The 22,404-nt window shown below is 47.3% G+C and overlaps 1 protein-coding gene across 1 annotated transcript; it reads right to left on the reverse strand.

Moving 5' to 3' along the window:
• Positions 1 to 326: 326 nt before the first annotated feature.
• Positions 327 to 5,042, reverse strand: LOC143989676 (uncharacterized). The gene is made up of 7 exons (XM_077489940.1): positions 4,951 to 5,042; positions 3,768 to 3,891; positions 3,554 to 3,651; positions 3,296 to 3,478; positions 3,009 to 3,215; positions 2,650 to 2,791; positions 327 to 1,444 (listed from the first exon to the last, which is right to left on the reverse strand). The coding sequence occupies exons 2-7, from the start codon at positions 3,850 to 3,852 to the stop codon at positions 609 to 611; spliced, it is 1,551 nt and encodes a 516-aa protein (XP_077346066.1). The 5' UTR covers positions 3,853 to 3,891; positions 4,951 to 5,042; the 3' UTR covers positions 327 to 608.
• Positions 5,043 to 22,404: the final 17,362 nt, after the last annotated feature.

A 22,404-nucleotide genomic window follows, 5' to 3' on the forward strand; every position in this document is an offset into this window, starting at 1 on the left:
GACATTAGATGGAGCTGATGATCATAGAAAATCACAATATATAATATATACCACCAACATTCCTCACAGATGGACACATATTTTTCATATGTGTTCAAATACATTTTTTTTTTTTTTAGAAAAATAGGTTGTCGGAAAATTTTATAGCCAAGCTGGAAAACTTGGTCCGTCGGATATTCCGACGGAAACAGTCCGATGGAGCCCACACACAGTCGGATTATCCGACAACACGGTCCGATCGGACATTTTCCGTCGGAATGTCCGACTGTGTGTACAAGGGCTAAGTGTTTGTGAAATCTTACACCACAAAATGTACTCAGCCAATGAAAGGTAATGACTCCATTTTTATTTTTCTACTGCTATCAATGGCCAACCCGGTACAACACTTCATCCATGTCTTTGGTGATCTCTGATCTCCTTATCAACTGTTTCTTACATGATGAAGATCAGCCATGGAGTATATCTGAGGTGTATATCAGGGTGTGCTTCTTCCCCACATGAGAGCTGTGATGTCCAGCAACATTCATATAGAAGACATTTCCCGCACTTAAGGCACTAATACACCTCGAGGGTTGTGTGGGATCCCCGATGTACAGGAAGACAGGACTTCAGTGACGAACAATTCCCTCAGGAAAGTGGCTTCTCCCTTTGTGAGATCTCTGATGTCTGTAGAGATCAGACTTCTGTGAAAAACATTTCCCACACTGAGGACAGGAATACGGCTTCTCCCCTGTGTGCGATCTCTGATGTGTGTAAAGATGGGACTTCCGTGAAAAACATTTCCCGCACTCAAGACAGGAATATGGCTTTTCGCCCGTGTGAGATCTCTGATGTACTGAAAGACTGGACTTCTGCAAAAAACATTTCCCGCACTCAGGACAGGTATACGGCTTCTCCCCTGTGTGAGATCGCTGATGTGTGTAAAGATAAGATTTCCGTGAAAAACATTTTCCACACTCAGGACAGGAATAAGGCTTCTCCCCCGTGTGAGATCTCTGATGTTTGTAAAGATTGGACTTGTCTGAAAAACATTTTCCACACTCAGCACAGGAATATGGCTTCTCCCCTGTGTGACACCGTTGATGTGTGACAAGATCAGATTTTTGTACAAAACATTTTCCACACTCAGGACATGAATACGGCTTCTCCCCTGTGTGAGATCTTTTATGCACATCAAGATTGCATTTAGAATGGAAACATTTCCCGCATTCAGTACAGGAAAACCTCTTCTCTGTTGCAAGGACGGCGCCGTCCCTCACAGTCTGAGGTTCCTCAGGATAAGAGGAATACGATGGTCCATCTACACTGTGTGGTGCCGGAAGGACATTTGAGGTAGTCGGGTTTTCTCCTGGACTATACTGTGTGATGTCCTCATCTTCTACTTTACAGTCTGGAGACAAAGTGAGACAATCCTCTGAGGTTTTCCTCATCTCCCGTCCATCTACTAAAATAGAAATACAAAGATTATTACTAGACATGAGCTGATTGGTTCCCCTAAACCAGGACTCCGCCCACATCAGGCTGCTTTGTCTCTGAGGATCTTACAACTCCCCCCTCAAGGTAACTAGTAAATGGGTCCTCTGATCTCCTACCAGATCATTTCTTTATTCATGGACCTTAGTCAGAGAGTGAGGAAACAACGAGAACTGTCTTTTATAGGAGTGACAGTGATGAGGGGATTATAGGACGAGTGTCCCCTCCCCCTCTATCACTCATTGCCATCTTCCCAACACAAGCAGTACTGCACTTCCTTATTTAGTCCATGATTTAGTGAAGAATAACAGCGGGGCTGAGCCCCACCAGAGGTCAGAGAGTGAGGATGGGGGGAGAACAACCAAGATGAAGACTGGATTGATCCTGAAGACCACCATCATTGGGTTATTGACTCCTCCCTCATTATCACTTTCTGTTTAAGGTTCCAAAGTTTGTGGATATTTTCACATTATTATCAACATGTAAAAGTCTGTGCTCCAATTAAATCATCAGAAATAAAATGTCCAGCTGGTAGAAAACGGGTTTAACAAAACAGGACTATGTAACGTACAACATATTGCATACAATACAGCAGATAGGATTATATAACATCAGAATGATGTAATGTACAACGTAGAGTATATAGTGCAGGGGTCAGGACTCATAATATTGGTATTCATTAATCAGTGGTAGATTCTTTTTTTACATGAGACAAGTTGCAGAGGTTCCACACCGCTGCCTCCAATCTCCTGAGACTGCACTCAGTGACTTGGGTCTGAGACTATACAGACATATCCCTCCACCCGGCACAGCCAGCAAAATACAGAGCAAGTAGCCCAGGGAGAATTGTTCTGTCAGAGATCTTACTAGACCCAAGCATGGGGAAGAAGGCCCAAATCACATGCCCTGGGTGCCAAGGTCAATAATGCCCATGAATCAACATTTTGCTGTCAGCTGAACTCCAGAATCTCCCTAAATCCAGTCTAGTTACATGCAATTTGTCTGCAGCACAGAGAAGGAAGATTATCTGAGAGAAATCCAGGAATACAGGACGGGGAACACAGCTCAGGAAAGTGACCAGGGGATTACAGGCTGATATCACCCAGCCCCCGCCCTACTCTGGACCAATCAGTGAGCAGTATGGGTGGAGGAATGTATTTAGTGTTAATGACCCACCTGTGCTGATCTCTGTAGGAGTGTCCTCCTCTATAAATGTCCCCGTTATTCCATCCTCCTCCATAGACTGCTGATCATCCCTCACATACCTCTCTTCTTCTTCTGATTTCACCTCAAATTCTATATCGATTGGATCTCCACTCTAAACCAAGAAAATGAGAGAGAATATCATCTGTAAGATAGAAGATTTATTATTGTGACATCACATAAAACATCTACACATTGTCTCCACAAGTCCATGTTCTAGATGCTCATCAAGAAAATGAGAAAAAATATATCATATGTAAAATATAGGCTCACATGAAAAATCCACACATCATCTCCACAAGTCCATGTTCTAGATGCTCCGTCCCACCAACCTTGTAACAGTGAGGGATGGTGTGATCTTCCTGTGTGGAATCCCGGGAATACAGAGGACGGGGACATCTCTCTGGTGGGTTCCTGGTATTAGGTGGCTCCATCATATCCTTGTGTCTTTGTGAAATCTCCTCCATCACTCCATACTCCTCATCCTCCTCTTTATACTCTTCTTTAACAACAATATTATCATCCCCGATGTTTCCATTCTGAATATATAATAAAACATTCATTGTAACAAACATGCTGTGTATAAATCAGAACTATCAATAAATTGTCAATCATCTACCTGATGATGGTGGGGGATGGTGTGATCTTCCTGTGTGGAATCCCGGGAATACAGAGGACGGGGACATCTGTCTGGTGGGTTCCTGGTATAAGTTGGCTCCATCACTCCATAGTCCTCATCCTCCTCTTTATACTCTTCTTTAACGTCAATATTATAATCCCCGAGGTCTCCACTCTGAATATACTGTATAATAAAAAATTCATTGTATCAAACAAATTGTGTATAAATCATAACTATCAGTGATTGTTCCTCATCTACCTGATGATGGTGAGGGATGGTGGGACCTTCCTGTGTGGAATCCCGGGAATACAGAGGACGGGGACATCTCTCTGGTGGGTTCCCACTACTGGATCCATCTGTAGGAAACACACACACTGACTGAATACATTGTTTCTATGTGTTTATCAGATGATGGGGGATCTAGGTGGACCCTCCGTACTGCTCTCTCCTTTACAATAAAGTCTCCTCTTACCCGGTGATGTGAGGGGCGGCTGATTGTCCATCATGACGTCCTTGTAGAGATCCTTGTGTCCTTCTAAATACTCCCACTCCTCCATGGAGAAATAGACAGTGACATCCTGACACCTTATAGGAACCTGACACACACAATGATACCGTCACCATCCAGACACATCCCTTGTCTGTTACTGGATAATGTCCCAGAATTCCCAGCACCGCTCACCTCTCCCGGCAGCAGATTTCACAACTAGTAAAATGAAATGACATTCCCAGAATCCTCCTCACCTCTCCAATCAGCTGTGTTTTAATAACGCCCCACTTCATAAGGCGTAAAGAATTCTGACATCATTACATAAAATACAGGATCAACCATTCTGCTTTGGTTGTGAGGATGCAGAGGGTCCACCCACATCCTAAGACCATCATAAAAAAGAAGAGGATGGGGGGATTGGGAGGAGGAGCTGTGAGGTCAGTGTGATGTCATAGAATTGCCTGACTCTGGATGGAGAGACAATGGGAGGAGGAGCTGTGAGGTCAGTGTGATGTCATAGGATTGCCTGACTCTGGATGGAGAGACAATGGGAGGAGGAGCTGTGAGGTCAGTGTGATGTCACAAGATGCTTTGACTCTGGTTTCTGTACACAGAATCATTTCTCCCGGGTGCGTCCCACCTCTCCTAAACTGAAAGATGAACTTTGTCTTTGAGCTTTACCAGGACACATCATATTCCTGGGATCTCCGTGTTCCCCCCGGAGACTTTACTGATCACATTTTAGGATGAATATCTGAGACTGGGATCATTATGGATTAATTTGTTTTCAGGACATTTACTACAAAGGACATCTTTCCTCTTTCTTCCTATTTGAATCTTATATAATAAAGACATACATATTCCAATCCCCCCTAAAAAAAAAAAAAAATCCCCCACTAATAAAAGTGGTATAATCCATTAGTATAGACTGATGAGGTGGGAAGGTGATTGGTGGGAAAGGTGACACATCTCCAAAATGAGGAGAATGTTCCGGCCCCATAAGTGGGGAAATGTTCTGGCCCTGAAGAGGTTAATCTCGGTTTCCAATCTATATATGTGTGTATCATCATCTGCTGGAGATAGAAGACATCACAGTGACTATGGAGGAAGAGGACGGACATGACGGGGGGTTACTGGGCGTAAATAGAAAATAAGATCTTATTACCTCCTCTGCTGCCACTTCCACCAATGTCTTCTCTCTACTTCCTCCTGACTCGCCTCTCACTCGGAACTTCCTGTCTGTACCTGACACTTCCTGTATTCCATAGAGATTTCCTGTCTGGGTAGAAGTGAGATCACCACCTTGTGGAACTCAGAGGAACTGCAGCCCTGAGAAAAGTCTCGCAGTGTGATCAAGGCCTTCTGCTGTGTATGTACTGTATATCCTTATAGATGGGTCATCTCCACTCCCACCAAGTAGGGTTGCCACCTTTTCTTCAAGCCAAACCCGAACACTTTAGACACCTGGGACATCTTTGGGTGCCCCAAGGAGAGTAGTAATGCTGTTCACATAGCGTGCTGCAGTGAACAGTGGGTGTGGCCAAAGTGCTCCTGCCCTCCCAGTGGTGCCGAATTGCCAGTTGCTCCGGGGCGGTAACAGATTTGTGTGTGACTATCTCAGTTATTTGGGGAGCCATAGCCTGGTCTGAATAATGTGTCCGGGTTTCAGTCCTCCTGAACCTGGGCACATGATTCAAAACCTGGACTGTCCAGGTGAATCCCGGACAGGTGGCAACCCTACCACCAAGGGGGATAGAAATATATTACTGCCTTGTCCAGCATTTCTTAGCCGGGGTTTCTCCAAAGTGGACCCACTTATGAAGAGGGTAATGGAGGTCTGGTGAGTGCACAATCTGAAAGTGAGAACGTAGAAGACACAGGATTGGTGTTTGGGGAAGGAGGTGTTTTGTAGTCCGCTGTGCGTGGTTTGCCGGAGCATATACTGAGATTTGGAGGAAGACAAATTGTGATCGGTAGAGCGAGAGCAAGAATTCTAGCCCCAGACCTCCTCTGTAACTCAAAACATGCAACCTGTAGAATTTTTTAAACGTCGCCTATGGAGATTTTTAAGGGTAAAAGTTTGTCGCCATTCCATGAGCGGGCGCAATTTTGAAGCATGACATGTTGGGTATCAATTTACTCGGCGTAACATTATCTTTCACAATATAAAAAAATTGGGCTAACTTTACTGTTGTCTTTTTAATTCAAAAAAGTGTATTCTTTCCAAAATAAGTGCGCTTGTAAGACCGCTACGCAAATACGGTGTGACAGAAAGTATTGCAACGACCGCCATTTTATTTTCTAGGCTGTTAGAAAAAAATATATAATGTTTGGGGGTTCTAAGTATTTTTCTAGCGAAAAAAATGTTTTTAACTTGTAAACAACAAATCTCAGAAAGAGGATCGGTCCTTAAGTGGTTAAAGCCACGTTCCTCAACTCTTCTGCCTGTGTTATATTATATTAGATGTTGAATTTTAAAAGCAGTGGCAACCCTGCTCATCTCATAGGTTTGCTAATCTGACAGAAGTTCGCTGCTTTTAAAATTCTTAATCAATACATTCAGACGGCGTTCAAAGTACTGTATTTCAGTATATAGACTCACTTTATTGTTAAAAATAAGTGTAAAAAGCAAAATTCCGGTGGGTGTAACAAGATGTCCGCTTTCCCCTTCTCAGGGTATCCTTACTTTGGAGGAGTGCGAGGTGTAGCAAGATGGTAGAGATGGAACATCATTTCCGTTACACATTCTGACGGGTTTCCTAATCTGATGAAACACCTGCCTACCACTCCTGGCAACCTTCTCACTGTGCCCATTTCCAAGATGGCTTCCAGACAGTCTTGCCCAAATCCAAAATGCTCACTGGGGGAGTACTTGCCCAAACCAAAGATGGTCCCCATGTGAGCTCCATCCACTTTACATGTTCCGCATAATGCAGAATTCCCTCGAATATAGACACAGCTTTCCCTTCCACAATTGCCACTAGAATGCATACCGAAACATGGTGTAGCTGCAGCTCATCTGAGAGGAGGCGTAACACACAACTTATGAGACTGTTCACAGATAAAATCCCCAAAAATTTGAAAACATACTTATCTTGGAAATGAAGTGTCACAATTCCATGGATCCACTCACCTCTGGGAGGCAGGCTCCAGACATGGACAGCTCTTCTGAGGAACAAAGCCCTGGCTGCACTGTTGTATGTGGAGCTAGTTAGCACCCAATTTTTCACCCCAAAAGATCCACAGAAGGGACTCCCTGCCTTATCAGAGCATTTAGCATTCCAAGATCAGGGACTGCGCTACAGGAGAGGCCGAGCCTCAGAGGAAAACCACCAAAGGCGGCAGGTAAGGGTTTCTTCTCTACACATTGGCTGTGAGTTCCATGAGGACAAAAAAGGAAAATGGGCTGTTTTGTGGGTGTTAAAGGGGAAGTAAACCCTGGTGAGTTTACTTCCTCTTTCATTCCCTGCAAAGGTAAAGCATAATGGACTACTATGCATCGCATAGTAGCCCATTATGTGTCACTTACCTGACACAGGAGCCAGCGAAGTCGCCGCTGTCCCCTGTAGTCCACCGCATCCATCTTCTCGGTGGGTCTCGCTGCTCCGCCACTGTCATTCGGCGAAGCCGCAATGACGTCACTCCCGCGCATGCGCACGGGAGCCGACACGCGCGGCATATCGCCGTTGACCACATGCGCCGTAGACAGCGGTGCCTGTCTTTCAGCAAATATCTCCTAAACCGTGAAGGTTTAGGAGATATTTCTTGGACCTACAGGTAAGCCTTAATCTAGGCTTACCTGTAGGTCAAAGTGTGTTGTAAGGGTTTACAATCACTTTAACTCTTTATAGCTATGCACTGGTCCTGTGGGCGGGGGGGGGGGGGGGGGGGGGTACTACCACATGTATGCTGCCATAGAGATACCAGGAAAGTTTAATCCCACATTGTGTAACACCTTTTATTAAAAGGAAATACTAAAAACTACACTCACTGAAGAACAGATGTGACACAATGCTTGTTTAACTAACACTAGGAAGCGATGTCACCGGAAACCGGAAGTTGTGGAACACACAGCACTTCCTGGTGTTGGTTATACAAGCATTGTGTCACATCTGTTCTTCAGTCAGTGCAGTTGTTAGTATTTCCTTTTAATAAAAGGCTTTACACGATGTGGGATTCCCCTTTCTCTCCTCCCTGAGTGTGGATGAAGAAGCGGAGCTCTGAGTGTGTATGAAGAGGCGGAGCTCTGAGTGTGTATGAAGAGGCGGAGCTCTGAGTGTGTATGAAGAGGCGGAGCTCTGAGTGTGTATGAAGAGGCGGAGCTCTGAGTGTGTATGAAGAGGCGGAGCTCTGAGTGTGTATGAAGCGGCGGAGCTCTGAGTGTGTATGAAGAGGCGGAGCTCTGAGTGTGTATGAAGAGGCGGAGCTCTGAGTGTGTATGAAGAGGCGGAGCTCTGAGTGTGTATGAAGAGGCGGAGCTCTTAGTATTTGTGAAGAGCAGTGATGTAAGTAACTCAGTTAAAATAAACTGAGTTACTTAACGCAGTTACTTTAGAGGGTAACGAGTAATCTAACTGATTACTCTTCCCCTCATGGTAACGACCTTTCCCATAACATGGGCGGCGTTAACGCAATTACATCTGCCACCCGGGACTAGCGAAAGAAGAGAATGTCGCAGTCTCCGTCAGCGAGATTGGCACCCCGCGAGCCCCATCACCTGGTATGGATTTAAAGGGGAACCCCTATGCCACAAAAACAGCGTGGGGGTCCCCCCAAAGTCCATAGCAGAACGGCCGGTTAGGAAAGGGGGTGGGGACGAGCGAGCGCCCCCCCTCCTGAACCGTACCAGACCGCGTCCCCTCAACATGGGGGGGTGCTTTGGGGAAGGGGGGCCCTGCGGCCCCCACCCCAAAGCACCTTGTCCCCATGTTGATAAGGACAAGGGCCTCTTCCCAACAACCCTGGCAGTTGGTTGTCGGGGTCTGCGGGTGGGGGCTTATCAGAATCCGGGAGTCCCCTTTAATAAGAGGGCCCCCCAGATTCCAGCCCCCTACCCTATGTGAATGAGTATGGGGTACAGTCCGGGGGATGCTGGGACTGTGACATCATAAGGGGTGTGGTCACAATGTGACATCACCCGGTGACCCCGCCCCTTATGCCAACAAAAATCGCTGCACAATGCTTCCCTGCTAATAAGGCTGGAGAGAGCATCGTGTCAACATCGGAAGGAAGAAGAAGACGGAGAAGAAGAAGGTGGCGGTGACAGCGACAAGGCCGGGCCAACGCTAGTAAAAGAGCTGTAAGAAGAAAGCGGAGGCCCGGCAAAGAGCAGGACAAGACCCTCGAAGTCAGAAGAAGACCCCCGAAGTCGGAAGAAGACCCCCGGATGGCGGCAGCGAGGAAGGAGAAAGCCGGGCTCCTCTGCTAGTAAAAGAGCAGAAGATAGCGAAAGAGCCCGGCGAGAAGACCCCCGACGTCGGAAGAAGACCCCGGAGCTGTCTAATAAAGTACTTTAAAAATCTGTGTTGTATTTTTTTATTAACACTTTTTTCCCCAAGTGAATGGGTAGGGGTACATCGTACCCCATACTCATTCACATTGGGTAGGGGCCGGAATCTGGGGGCCCCCTTATTAAAGGGGGCTCCCGGAGTCCGATAAGCCCCATGCCCACAGACCCCGACAACCAACAGCCAGGGTTGTCGGAAAGAGGCCCTTGTCCTCATCAACATGGCACCCCCCATGTTGAGGGCACGCGGCCTGGTATGGTTCGGGGGGGGGGGGCGTTCGCTCATCCCCACCCCCTTTCCTGACCAGCCGGGCTACGTGCTCAGATGAGGGTCTGCTATGGACTTTGGGGGGACCCCAGGCCGTTTTTTTAGTGTAGAGGTTCCCCTTTAAGTCCATATGAGGCGACAGGGCTCACGAGGTGTCAATCTCGCCAATGGAGGCGGCGACATTCACTTCCTTCGCTAGTCCCGTCTATAGAATATAAAAAAAAAAGTCACAGTTACTTTGCTGAGTAACTAATTACTTTTCCAATGTAGTAACCGAGTCACTGACTTCCCCTCATGGCTCCATAGCTCCGACATCTCCCCATGTACCCCTATTGCTCCTGCTCACTCACCTCCCCCTGGACCCCACAAGTGCCTGCTGCTGCTAGCAGGCAGCCCCCCAACCTTAGGGAACCTGGTACAACACCTAGTGCTGTTGCTGTCTTGTACCTGCTTGCCCTCCCAGAGAAGTTCAATGCTGTTGCTACTTAAAATTTAAAGGGTTTAAGTTTCTTTTTTTGGGTATAGGCCCGATCTGAACATTCCCAAGTTTTCAGGGATGTCCTCAGATAAGGGCAGGATTGACACCTTGCTGCCACCACAGGTATTGTTTATTTTATGTGTCTATGTGCATGTTATTTTGTTTGTTTGGCTATTCACTGGTCATGACTCTACCTGGTAAAGGCCCCCTGGGTTCTTGCTGCTCCTGAGATGTACTCATAGGCTGGTTATGCTCCTCCTTCCTCTCTTCCCTTCGCAAATATGCCATGACCGCACGGGATACCCCTAATTTTAACAGGAATGTCCAGGGGCTCAATTCTAAATTTTAAAGAACGGTGCTCTTCAAGTACCTCAAACTACACTCCCCACATATGGTGTTACAGGAAACGCATCTCATGGGCAGCAAACTCCTAGCATTAAAAAAGCAGTGGATCCAGAGAGCCTTTCATGCCTCCTATTCTACATATGCCAGGGGGGTCACAATACTAATCAGCAAATCTCTCCCATGTGTGATGGAACAGATCCACACTGACCCCCAGGAAAATATGTGATAATAGTGTTCACTGTATAGGGCACCCTATATATATCGTGTTTCCCCGAAAATAAGACTGGGTCATATATTAAATTTGGTTACAAAAAACACACTAGGGCTTATTTTCAGGGGATGTCTTATTTATTTACAGTATGTGCATGTAGCACTGACTCCTGAAGGAGCTGCTGATTTAATTGGGCTTACCGTTACCTTCTTCACCTCGTATGCGTCTAGGGGTTTCCCGAGGTAGATGGCCCAAGAACTGCAGAGACTGACGCCAGATCCACTTAAAGGGATTTTTTAATTTGCAAAAGTAGTTAACGAACACAGTCTCTCAACATAGGGTTAGAGGATTTAGGTAGGAAAGTCCAGGTACTCTTACTGCTAATTCAGATAGGATAAGTCTTTCACCAGTAGGAAATCCAGAGAATAGCCATTCACAGCTGGATCCTCACCCTTATCGGATAGTCCTTCTCTCACCAGGCCTAGCAGCCAACAGGGTGCTTCAATCAGACCAAGTCTCTGCCACAGACTTGCTATAGAACACTTGAGTAAAACTGAAAGTTTGTGGGGGGCGTGGCCTGAACCTGCATGGAGTAGGACGCGTGTCTCTGGAGCTCCGCCGAGGAATCCTGTTTCCCACGCTGATCCTGTGACACCACAGCACCGATACTCACCTTAATACATCTGGCAGGCGTCCCTACATTCCTGAGCATATGTCTCCCTCAAAATCCCAGCGCTCAGCGGCGGCACGGCTGTCCCAATACCGCCGACATGTGAGTGAGGAGGGGGAGGAACATGGCGGCGCGGAGGAACCGGGAGGGCCGCGTGTGGCGGGAGACACAGACAAGCTTCTTGAAGCAATTACATTATGCCGCACGTCCCTTACATCCCAGATTGAGGAGGTGCAAATGGACATTTCTTTATTAAGACAAGATTTCCAGAAGCTGCGGGACCGGGTGAGGGACACTGAGACCCGTATCAGCCATGTGGAAGACGCTCTCTCACCTCTGCAAAATGACACTGACCACATGCAGAAGCAAATAGACCTCCTGATTACTAAACAGGACGAAATGGAAAATCGCATACGCAGATGCAATATCCGATTGATTGGTCTTCCGGAGGGGGCTGAAGGTAAGGACCCCACAACTTTTCTGGAGCAATTGCTGATCAGTACCTATGGCAGAGAGTCTTTCTCCCCCATGCTGGCGGTTGAACGCGCGCATCGCATGCCTGGCCTGCCAGGCCTCCACCTCAGGGTGCACCTCCACGCACCTTTATTGCAAAACTCCTGAACTATAAGGACAGAGATGCTGCCCTCCGCATGGCCCGGGAAAAGGGTAATATCCCGGTGGGCAATACTAAAGTTGCAATATTCCCTGATTTTTCCGCGGATGTCCAGAAACGCCGGCAGGGTTTCATGGAGGCCAAACGATTATTGCGTGCACAGCAAGTGAAATACTCTATGCTTTTCCCTGCACGCCTCAGGGTGGAGGCAGGGGACCGGGCGCTCTTCTTTGAACAACCCAGAGAGGTTATTGCATGGCTGGAACGCAGGGCGCCTCGAGATGGAGCTGCCTGAGACTCCTTGGGATATGTAAGCTACCACTTTTCTTATTTCCCCCCTGGAAACCTGGAACTGTGACAGATTGCCTGATCTTTTTGAACTGTGCTATTTTTGCTCAGGGTGCCTGCATCCGGGGCATATGTTTTCTCTCTTTAACCACTTTCAGACCGGACCATTTTGCTGGTAAATGACCAGAGGTCTTTTTACACTTTGGCACTGCGCTGCTTTAACTGGTAATTGCGCGGTCATGCAATGTTGTACCCAAACAAAATTTGCGTCCTTTTCTTCCCACAAATAGAGCTTTCTTTTGATGGTATTTGATTGCCTCTGCGATTTTTATTTTTTGCGATATAAACGTAAAAAGACCGCAAATTTTGAAAAAAAATGATATTTTCTACTTTTTGTTATTAGAAAAATCCAATAAACTCAATTTTAGTCATACATTTAGGCCAAAATGTATTCAGCCACATGTCTTTGGTAAAAAAAAAGTCAATAATTGTATATTTATTGGTTTGCGCAAAAGTTGTCACATCTACAAACTAAGGTACGTTTTCTGGAATTTACGCAACTTTTAGTTTACGACTGCCTATCTCATTTCTTGAGGTGCTAAAATGGCAGGGCAGTACAAAACCCCCCCAAATGACCCCATTTTGGAAAGTAGACCCCCTAAGGAAATTGATAAGAGGCATGTTGAGCCCATTGAATATTTTATTTTTTTGCCTCAAGCGATTGAATAATGACAAAAAAAAAATTTTTTTTTTTTTTTTACACAAAGTTGTCACTAAATGATATATTGCTCACACATGCTATGGGCGTATGTGAAATGACACCCCAAAATAAATTCTGCTGCTTCTCCTGAGTACGGGGATACCACATATGTGGGACTTTTTGGGAGCCTAGCCGCGTACGGGGCCCCGAAAACCAAGCACCGCCTTCAGGCTTTCTAAGGGCGTAAATTTTTGAGTTCACTTCTCACTACCTATTACAGTTTTGAAGGCCATAAAATGCCAAGATGGCACAAAACCCCCACAAATGACCCCATTTTAGAAAGTAGACACCCCAAGCTATTTGCTGAGAGGCATGTTGAGTTCATGGAATATTTTATATTTTGCCACAAGTTGCGGGAAAATTACAAACTTTATTTTTTTTTTTTTTTTTTCACAAAGTTGTCACTAAATGATATATTGCTCACACATGCCATGGGCATATGTGAAATGACACCCCAAAATAAATTCTGCTGCTTCTCCTGAGTACGGGGATACCACATATGTGGGACTTTTTGGGAGCCTAGCCGCGTACGGGGCCCCGAAAACCAAGCACCGCCTTCAGGCTTTCTAAGGGCGTAAATTTTTGAGTTCACTTCTCACTACCTATTACAGTTTTGAAGGCCATAAAATGCCAAGATGGCACAAAACCCCCACAAATGACCCCATTTTAGAAAGTAGACACCCCAAGCTATTTGCTGAGAGGCATGTTGAGTCCATGGAATATTTTATATTTTGCCACAAGTTGCGGGAAAATTACAAACTTTTTTTTTTTTTTTTTTTTTTCACAAAGTTGTCACTAAATGATATATTGCTCACGCATGCCATGGGCATATGTGAAATGACACCCCAAAATAAATTCTGCTGCTTCTCCTGAGTACGGGGATACCACATATGTGGGACTTTTTGGGAGCCTAGCCGCGTACGGGGCCCCGAAAACCAAGCACCGCCTTCAGGCTTTCTAAGGGCGTTACAGTTTTGAAGGCCATAAAATGCCAAGATGGCACAAACCCCCCCCAAATGACCCCATTTTGGAAAGTAGACACCCCTAAATTTAGGGGTACACTAGTGAGACTAGGTAATAAATGGCGGGTGCCCTGAAACTATAAAAAAATAACTAACCAACCAGCGTCACCTGTAACAGTTATATGGTGATCACTGGTGAAAGGGTTAACTAGGGGGCAATCAGGGGGCTTTATGCGGTAGTATATGGGGGTCCCTGGCGCTATAAAAAGCTGCGGCGAACCTAAATACCTACCTGCCTAACTAGCGTCACCTGTGACACTAATACAGCGATCAGAAAAACGATCGCTTATTAGGCTGGGTTCACACTGGAGCGATGCGGGAACGCCACGAATGCGCGGCGGGTTCCCGCATCGCATTGCCTCCCGGCGGCAGTTCACACTGCCCTATGCGAACTGCTGGGAGTGTCAGTGAAATGTTACTGACACCCCCAGATCAGTTCGCATATCGCAGTGCGATCTGCAAACTCGGATCGCATGGTGTGAACACCCATGCGATCCGATTCTGCTGCGGGCCAAAAAAAGGGTCCCGTGCGAATTTGCGGCGGGTGCGGCGGGTGTGGCGGGTGCGGCGGGTGCGGCGAATGGCTGAACTCGAATCGCACAGAGATCGGATGTGATTTGCACTGCAGTGCGGTGCGAATCACATCCGTTCTCAAACCGCTGCAATGTGAACCCAGCCTTAGTGACACTGGCGACGGGGGGTGATCACGGGGTTAAACCTTTATTGGGGGGGTTAGGGGGGTACCTTAGAACTAAAGGGGGCTAACCCTAACTGCCCTAACAGTTATTAGTCACAAATGACACCCGCCGGGTGATCAGGGGGTTAAACCTTTATTAGGTAATAAATGGCGGGTGCCCTGAAACTATAAAAAAATAACTAACCAACCAGCGTCACCTGTAACAGTTATATGGTGATCACAGGTGAAAGGGTTAACTAGGGGGCAATCAGGGGGCTTTATGCGGTAGTATATGGGGGTCCCTGGCGCTATAAAAAGCTGCGGCGAACCTAAATACCTACCTGCCTAACTAGCGTCACCTGTGACACTAATACGGCGATCAGAAAAATGATTGCTTATTAGGCTGGGTTCACACTGGAGCGATGCGGAAACGCCGCGAATCCGCAGCGGGTTCCCGCATCGCATGCCTCCCGGCGGCAGTTCACACTGCCCTATGCGAACTGCTGGGAGTGTCAGTGAAATGTTACTGACACCCCCAGATCAGTTCGCATATCGCAGTGCGATCTGCAAACTCGGATCGCATGGTGTGAACACCCATGCGATCCGATTCTGCTGCGGGCCAAAAAAAGGGTCCCGTGCGAATTTGCGGCGGGTGCGGCGGGTGTGGCGGGTGCGGCGGGTGCGGCGAATGGCTGAACTCGAATCGCACAGAGATCGGATGTGATTTGCACTGCAGTGCGGTGCGAATCACATTCGTTCTCATAAACCGCTGCAATGTGAACCCAGCCTTAGTGACACTGGCGACGGGGGGTGATCACGGGGTTAAACCTTTATTGGGGGGGTTAGGGGGGTACATTAGAACTAAAGGGGGCTAACTCTAACTGCCCTAACAGTTATTACAGTCACAAATGACACCAATGCAAAAAAAAAAAAAAAAAAAAAAATGACATTGGTGTCACTGTGACTGGGGGGCAGGGGTAATTGGGGGGGTGATCGGGGGGTAAAGGGGGGGTGTGAGTGTGCCTGGCATGTTCTACTGTGTGTGTAGAGTGTTGGTGCAACTCACCGATCCGCTCTCCTCCGTGTCGGAACGAAAAATACCGACACGGAGGAGAGAATACATCACTTCCTCTCCTGTGTTTACATTACAGGAGAGGAAGTGATGTCACGGGGGATTTCCATTCGTCGAGAGCGATCGCGAGGGGGTGGCCATGAATGAATGGCCGCCCCCTCATCCCGGATCGCTCTCGAAGGAATGCCGACCGCCGCAGGCACCGGGGGGGGGCCCGATCGGGCCCCCCACCCGCGGGCAGGCAGGGACTTATATATACGCCCATATGCCTGCCCGTGCCATTCTGCCGACGTATATCGTCGTGCGGCGGTCGGCAAGTGGTTAAACTCTCACTGCTGTGTGACCTGCTGAGCTTCTTGAATCTGGAACATATGTACATGCTGCTGGTGTCAACGTATATGCATCAACTTTTTCCCCCTTCTTGTCTAGTGTCCCTGTTGAGGGACCCTTTCTGCAGTACATTCCTGTTTGCCTTGTTTCAAAACTTTTTTGGTTTACACATTTTCTTTTCTTATTCTTTTTTCTCCCGGAGCAAGGAGAGACATGTTAGGCCTACGGTCTAATTGCACGGTGCAGCGGAAAACTGCTCCTTTGTCTGCTGGGTCTTCTTTTTGCTATGAGGGAGATGGTCACCGGGGCTGGACAGCTACTGACACTTTTTCTTGTTCAACACTGTGTACCTCTATACAGGGGGTTCTACTTTACCTTGCCCTCTGGTACCGGTGGCCACAGCCCTCTCTCGGACTTAATGTTCTTAACTGTTTTATTGATTTCATGAAACTGGTTTTCCCAGCCAGACGTGTTTGGTTTTTCAGGGAATATACCCGCACAAGTTGGGGTTGGTGCAGGGTAGGGTGGGGGGAGGGGGGTGAGTTGGTTGGGGTTTCCATGCAGACGGTTACTATAAATGTGTTGGAGTATGTATCTAAACTAAGTGTTGCTTTCCCTGAATGTTTTTCACTGCTGTTGTCTATGCAGCCCCTGATCGGGCTTGACCTAGCACCACTGTTTTGGGGTGTGTTTATGGGAGGGCTGTTTGGAGGTGGGTTGCCTGCACTTATTACTTTCTATGTATCCATATGGCGTCTATACGGTTTCTTACCTGGAACGTGAGGGGCCTGCGTGACAAATTTAAGCGCGCGGCAGCCTTCACGTTCCTCAAAAAACAAAGGGCGGAAGTGATGGTTCTGGTTGAGACGCATGTAGAGGGTGGACTGCAGATGGCCCTCAAACGCCCATGGATTGGGTGGGCATTTCACTCCACCTACACGTCTCATTCGCGGGGGGTTTCGGTACTCGTAGCTAAGTCTGTCCATTTTGAACTTTGCGAAATTCTTACTGACCCACAGGGCAGGTTTGTATTTTTACATGCTAAATTGTATGGGGAACCCTACCTTATTATGGCTTTTTATATCCCCCCCCCATTTACCATGACGTTGGTGGTTGAAGGACTGTCTTTTATGTCTAGACACCCGGCGGTTCCTGTTATCTGGCTGGGGGATTTCAACACTACGCTTAACCCTTCTCTTGATAGGCTCAAACCCCCTGAGCTGATGATGGGGCAAGCTGGGACCACTAAGTTGTCCAGGCTTATAACCACCGTTCACCTTGTGGACACTTGGAGATACAAATTTCCTCAAAAGAAGGAGTATTCATGCTTCTCACCCACACACGGCTCTCTTTCCCGGATTGACTTTAGACTAATATCTAAACAACTCACTCCCAGACTTAAGAAAGTATTGTTCTGCCCCAGACTGCTTTCGGACCATAGCCCCTACTGTGTAGTGCTTGACGTACCCCTAGGTAGACCCCCGCGGGCGTGGCGACTGAATCCGTTCTGGCTGACATTACTGCCCGACGATGACACTATTGAGACGGAATGGAAAACGTTTTTTGAGGATAATGACCACACGGCATCAGTTCCAGCAGTGTGGGACACGTTTAAATTACACGCCCGATCGGTACTGACTGCCCACATTAATAAACTCAAGGCTGACTCGGCCAATGTTATTGTTGAGGCTGAGGCGGAATTGAGCTCCAGGGAATGCACATACGTAGATTACCCGTCTACGGCAAATGCAGATGCCCTTAGATTACAGTCGAGAGTGGTTTCTCAGCTGCACCATGACAAGGCCCGACAGAAACTTTTTTTTACTAAACAAAAATACTTTGAATCCGGAGAAAGGGCTGGTAAGTTGCTAGCATATTTGGTCCACAGGGAAGACAGGCCCCCGGTTGTTATTTCTTTGCGGGGTCAGGGTGATGAGATCATCACGGACCCTTCCGCGGTAACAGAGAGGTTTCGGGACTTTTTTGCAGACTTATACACCACTACAGTCTCAAACGACACCACTCCGATGGACCGTTTTTTGGCTCAGGTTTCCCTCCCTCAGGTTACGGAGGAGCAGGTGCAGGCTCTGGAGGCCCCCCTGACCTCCGATAAAATAGTAGGGGCTATTGCGGGATTTGCAAAATCCAAGTCACCAGGGTCAGATGGTCTCCCCATTGAATTTTATTCCCGTTACCAAGACGTGCTGGTGCCTAGGCTTCTTGACCTTTATGGGAGTCTTTTTGAAACGCTAACATTGCCTCCGTCTATGAGGGAGGCAACGATAGTTTTGATTCCCAAACCTGGAAAAGATCCGGGTTTCCCGGAATCCTACCTCCCAATATCCCTATTTCAGGTAGATGTCAAGATTCTGGCCAAAATACTTGCTACCAGGTTGAACGTAGTGATCCTTAGTCTAATTCAGGCTGACCAGGCGGGCTTTATGCCGGGGCGGAATACGTCGTTCAATCTGCGTAGGCTATATATAAACCTACAGGCAACACATGAGGAGATGGGTGAGCGCGTGGTAGTGTCACTTGACACGGCTAAAGCATTTGACTCAGTAGAATGGGAGTATTTATGGAAGTGTCTAGCGGGGTACGGCTTCGGCCCGAACTTTATTCGGTGGGTGAGACTGTTGTACCATCACCCAACGGCTAAGGTGGTGGCGAATGGATGGTCTTCCCGGGCATTTGGCCTTGGTAGAGGTACCAGACAGGGGTGCCCACTGTCCCCGCTACTATATGCTTTGGCGGCTGAACCTTTAGCAGTGGCGATTCGGGCCGACCCTGGGATCAGGGGACTGGCGATGGGTCGACTAACTGAGAAAATCAGTCTATACGCTGATGATACGCTGCTATACCTGGCGGACTCTGGCCCTTCCCTTGCAAAGGCCCTCCACCTGATAGAATGGTTTGGTAGCTTTTCCGGTCTCCGCATAAACTGGGACAAATACCAAATTTTGCCTATTGACAGTTTTCCACAGACAGAGTCTCAGGCCAGTCTGCCTCTTCAGCGAGTTGGCACTATTAAGTATCTGGGTGTCTTTGTCTCTAGGAACCCAGCTGATTACATTGTGTTGAATGTAGAACCATTGTTTGCCCTGGTACGTACCAAGATTCAGGCCTGGTCTCGGCTCCCCCTCGGGGTTTGGGGATGAGTTAATCTGATTAAAATGGTCCTATTACCTAAACTATTGTATGTGTTGTGGCATGCCCCGGTGTATTTGCCATTGAAATACTTTAAATCCCTTGAAAGTCTACTTAGGCACTTTGTGTGGGGGACTGCTAGACACAAGCTTGCTTGGCAGGCTTTGAAAAGCCCGACTGATATGGGGGGCATGGCTCTTCCAGATCTGAATCTTTACTATGTTGCCTCACAACTATCTCAACTCTTCCACATAGACAAAACTGATAAACAACGTTTTCTAACTCTTCTATGCCCCACTTGGGCACAAATTGCAGACGACCCAATTGCTGCTATCTCGACAGGAGCGGGGAACTCTGTCATGGAGCCAGGTAAACATTCCATGCTCTTTCATTACAGAAGGATTTGGGATCTGGCATCCACTAAACTGAGTGTGGCATCGCCGAATGACTATACCCCACTTTGGCATAACAAACATTTGCCGGAACTTCAAAAGCTCCAGGGTATACAGCTATGGGTATCGAGGGGAATATACTACCTACACCACCTGATTCACCAGGGTATTATTAAAACGTTTCGGGCACTGCAGGAGGAATTTGATGTTCCAAACACTATGTTATTTCAATACCTACAGGTTCAGCATGCACTTAGAGCACAATTTCCGCAGTCATTGCCTCGGCCTACTCCCAATCCTATTGTCGCCATAGTGAAGGATACTGATCCCAAAAAGCTAATCTCGTGCTTCTATGGTATGCTTACGGCCCCCGTCTCGGCGAGACTAGCGTATGCTCTCAAGTCCCGCTGGGAGGGCGATGTGGGTGCTCTGACAGACGAGGAATGGGAGGAGGCTCTGGAAACGTGCAAGTTGGTGTCCCCTAGGCTCCAGGACAGGCTTTCTCAGATCTACATAGTACATAAAGCATACCTCACTCCCCTCAGGACTGCTAAATATAATGCGAATCAATCTACACTCTGCTCAATGTGTTTACTTGAGACTGGGATGTTTTTCCATCTTATCTGGGCTTGCCCCAAACTGCAGGAACTCTGGAAGCAAGTAGTGTCATTTCTACATGATGTCATGGGCTCCCCTTTGGCCCTCGACCCCAAACCCTGTCTACTAGGGATATTTCCTGACGTATTGGATAAAATTACCAGAACTTTCTTACAGGAAACTTTGTTTTCTGCTCGAAAGGTGATAGCTAGACAGTGGATGAGGCCCCTTCCACCCCGAGTTGAGGACTGGAAGCGGGAAGTTAATTTTACTCTCCCATACAAAAAATTTTTGTATAAAAACAGGGGTTGTCCAGCTAAATACCATAGAATCTGGGATAAATGGTTGCAGGAGGTTGCCACGTGTAATGAGGGAATTTGATGTTCTGTTTAGGTGAATAACATGTCACTATTGGGACCTTTTGTTCTTTGTCTGTGATGTATGGTGACTACTGGTTTGGAGAAATGTATTTCCTTTACTGTTATGGTTATGATGCAACACCTCTTTAATGTTTGATATGTACATTTGTGACTGTACTCTTGCAATAATGTTCAATAAATATTACCTGTTTGAATGGAAAAAAACTGAAAGTTTGTAGAACACTTGGAGAACCCTCATATGGTACCAGTATCTTGCAGCCGGTCCGGCGATACCACACGAGACCAGATTCACTTGGGGTCTTTCAACTTGTCCAGGCTCTTATTGAGAAGCCAACCTTTGCGTGGCCTTCTCCCGAAGAGTCCTCCCCTGGATACTTTCACAGTTGCTGGGCCTCTCCACAAACCGAGACGGCACCGGACCACCTTTGAATCCTTCTTTCAGTTTCTTTGCCTAGCCAGCCCTGAGACCTATAGGTGGATCCGCACCCCAGGCCATGAGAGTCCTGGGGGCTGGTCAGGAGGACCAGGACCATCAGCCAGAAAGCACTTCTGGACCGGAACCCCGAAAAACATGACATCAGCACCTTAAGTACCCTCTCCCAGAATGCACAGAAAGAATGACAATCCCACTGGGCTGGTTCCGAGAGAAAGTAAACCCTTAATGCACCCAACTAGACTACGTTCTGGACCCTGCAAGGGATGGCAGCGCCACCCATGGTCAGGCAAAACACCATGCAGTCCAGCCAGACTGGTACTTAGGTCAAAATTTTGAATAATTAAACCCAAAACCAAACTGCTGTTCCAGGAAAAAGTTAAATGACAAAACACATAGTGCGTGCTCTTCAGGAGCCGACGCTACATACATTAAACTACATGTATTCAAATACAGTCATGTCATCTTCTCCTGGAATATTATCATAACTCTCGAAACCCTGATTGCCGGCCTGAATTTCTTGCATCTCCATTTTCCAGACAACTCAGTGTTTGTGCTGTGTCATTTATCTATCTCTATTTTCTAAAAAACCTGTTAAAATCTCAAAATTCTGTGCCCTCTGCCACCCCATTGTCAGGTCAGGAGTCCGTTTTTTTGCATCATTTTTTTACATCATTATGAAATTATGTAATCTGTTTTACTGGTATGAAGTTCAGTGTGTCCACAGTTTATATAAAAGCACCTTTTTAACACCTTTATAAGCTCCCTCTTCTTCTCTGAGATCTCGGAGGAGATGAGGAAAGAGAAGAGCCGAGATTGTCGTCACGTCAGCCCGCTCCAAGCACTAAAGAAGGAGCGGCTGCAGACGTCAGCGGGAGGAGTGGGAGAAAAAGAAGAGCCGAGATCGCCGCTGACGTCAGTGCACTGAAGACGGAGGGTCCGCCGACATGAGGCGGGAGGAGGGGAGGAAAGAGAAGAGCCAAGATCCCGGCTGATGTCAGCCCGCTCCGTGCACAGAAGAGGAAGGGGCAGCAGACATCAGCCGGGAGGAGAGAAGAGGACCACCAGCAGGTCAGCGCTGGGTGTAAACGTGTTTTTTTTAATACAGCAGCAAACGGAGACACTTGCCCATATTTAAAAAACAAATTACAGGACTTTTAATGAGATTTACTAGGGCTTATTTTCAGGGTAGGGCCTATATTGCAGCCCGCCCTGATAATCACGATAGGTCTTTCGGTAGGGCTTATTTTCGGGGAAACACGGTAGTGGTAAATGTATACATCCCTCCTCCCTTTTCACCATCGACTCTATACACCAGTGGTCATCAACCCTGTCCTCAGGGCCCACTAACAGGCCAGGTTTTATGTATTACCTTGGGGAGATGCAGACTAGAATACTGCAATCACTGAGCAGCAAATGATAACACCTGTG

This window comes from Lithobates pipiens, unplaced genomic scaffold, assembly GCF_037356315.1.
Source record: "Lithobates pipiens isolate NorthernLeopardFrog02 unplaced genomic scaffold, aLitPip1_a1.2 Scaffold_18, whole genome shotgun sequence".
Taxonomy (NCBI): Eukaryota; Metazoa; Chordata; class Amphibia; order Anura; family Ranidae; genus Lithobates; species Lithobates pipiens.

Coding starts and splice junctions, on each gene's coding strand:
- LOC143989676 (XM_077489940.1), bottom strand. CDS start 3,852: ATGGAGGAGTGGGAGTATTTAGAAGGACACAAGGATCTCTACAAGGAC. Junction 3,652..3,767: donor GCCGCCCCTCACATCACCGG/GTAAGAGGAGAC, acceptor TGTTTCCTACAG/ATGGATCCAGTAGTGGGAAC. Junction 3,216..3,295: donor CCATCCCCCACCATCATCAG/GTAGATGATTGA, acceptor TTATATATTCAG/AATGGAAACATCGGGGATGA.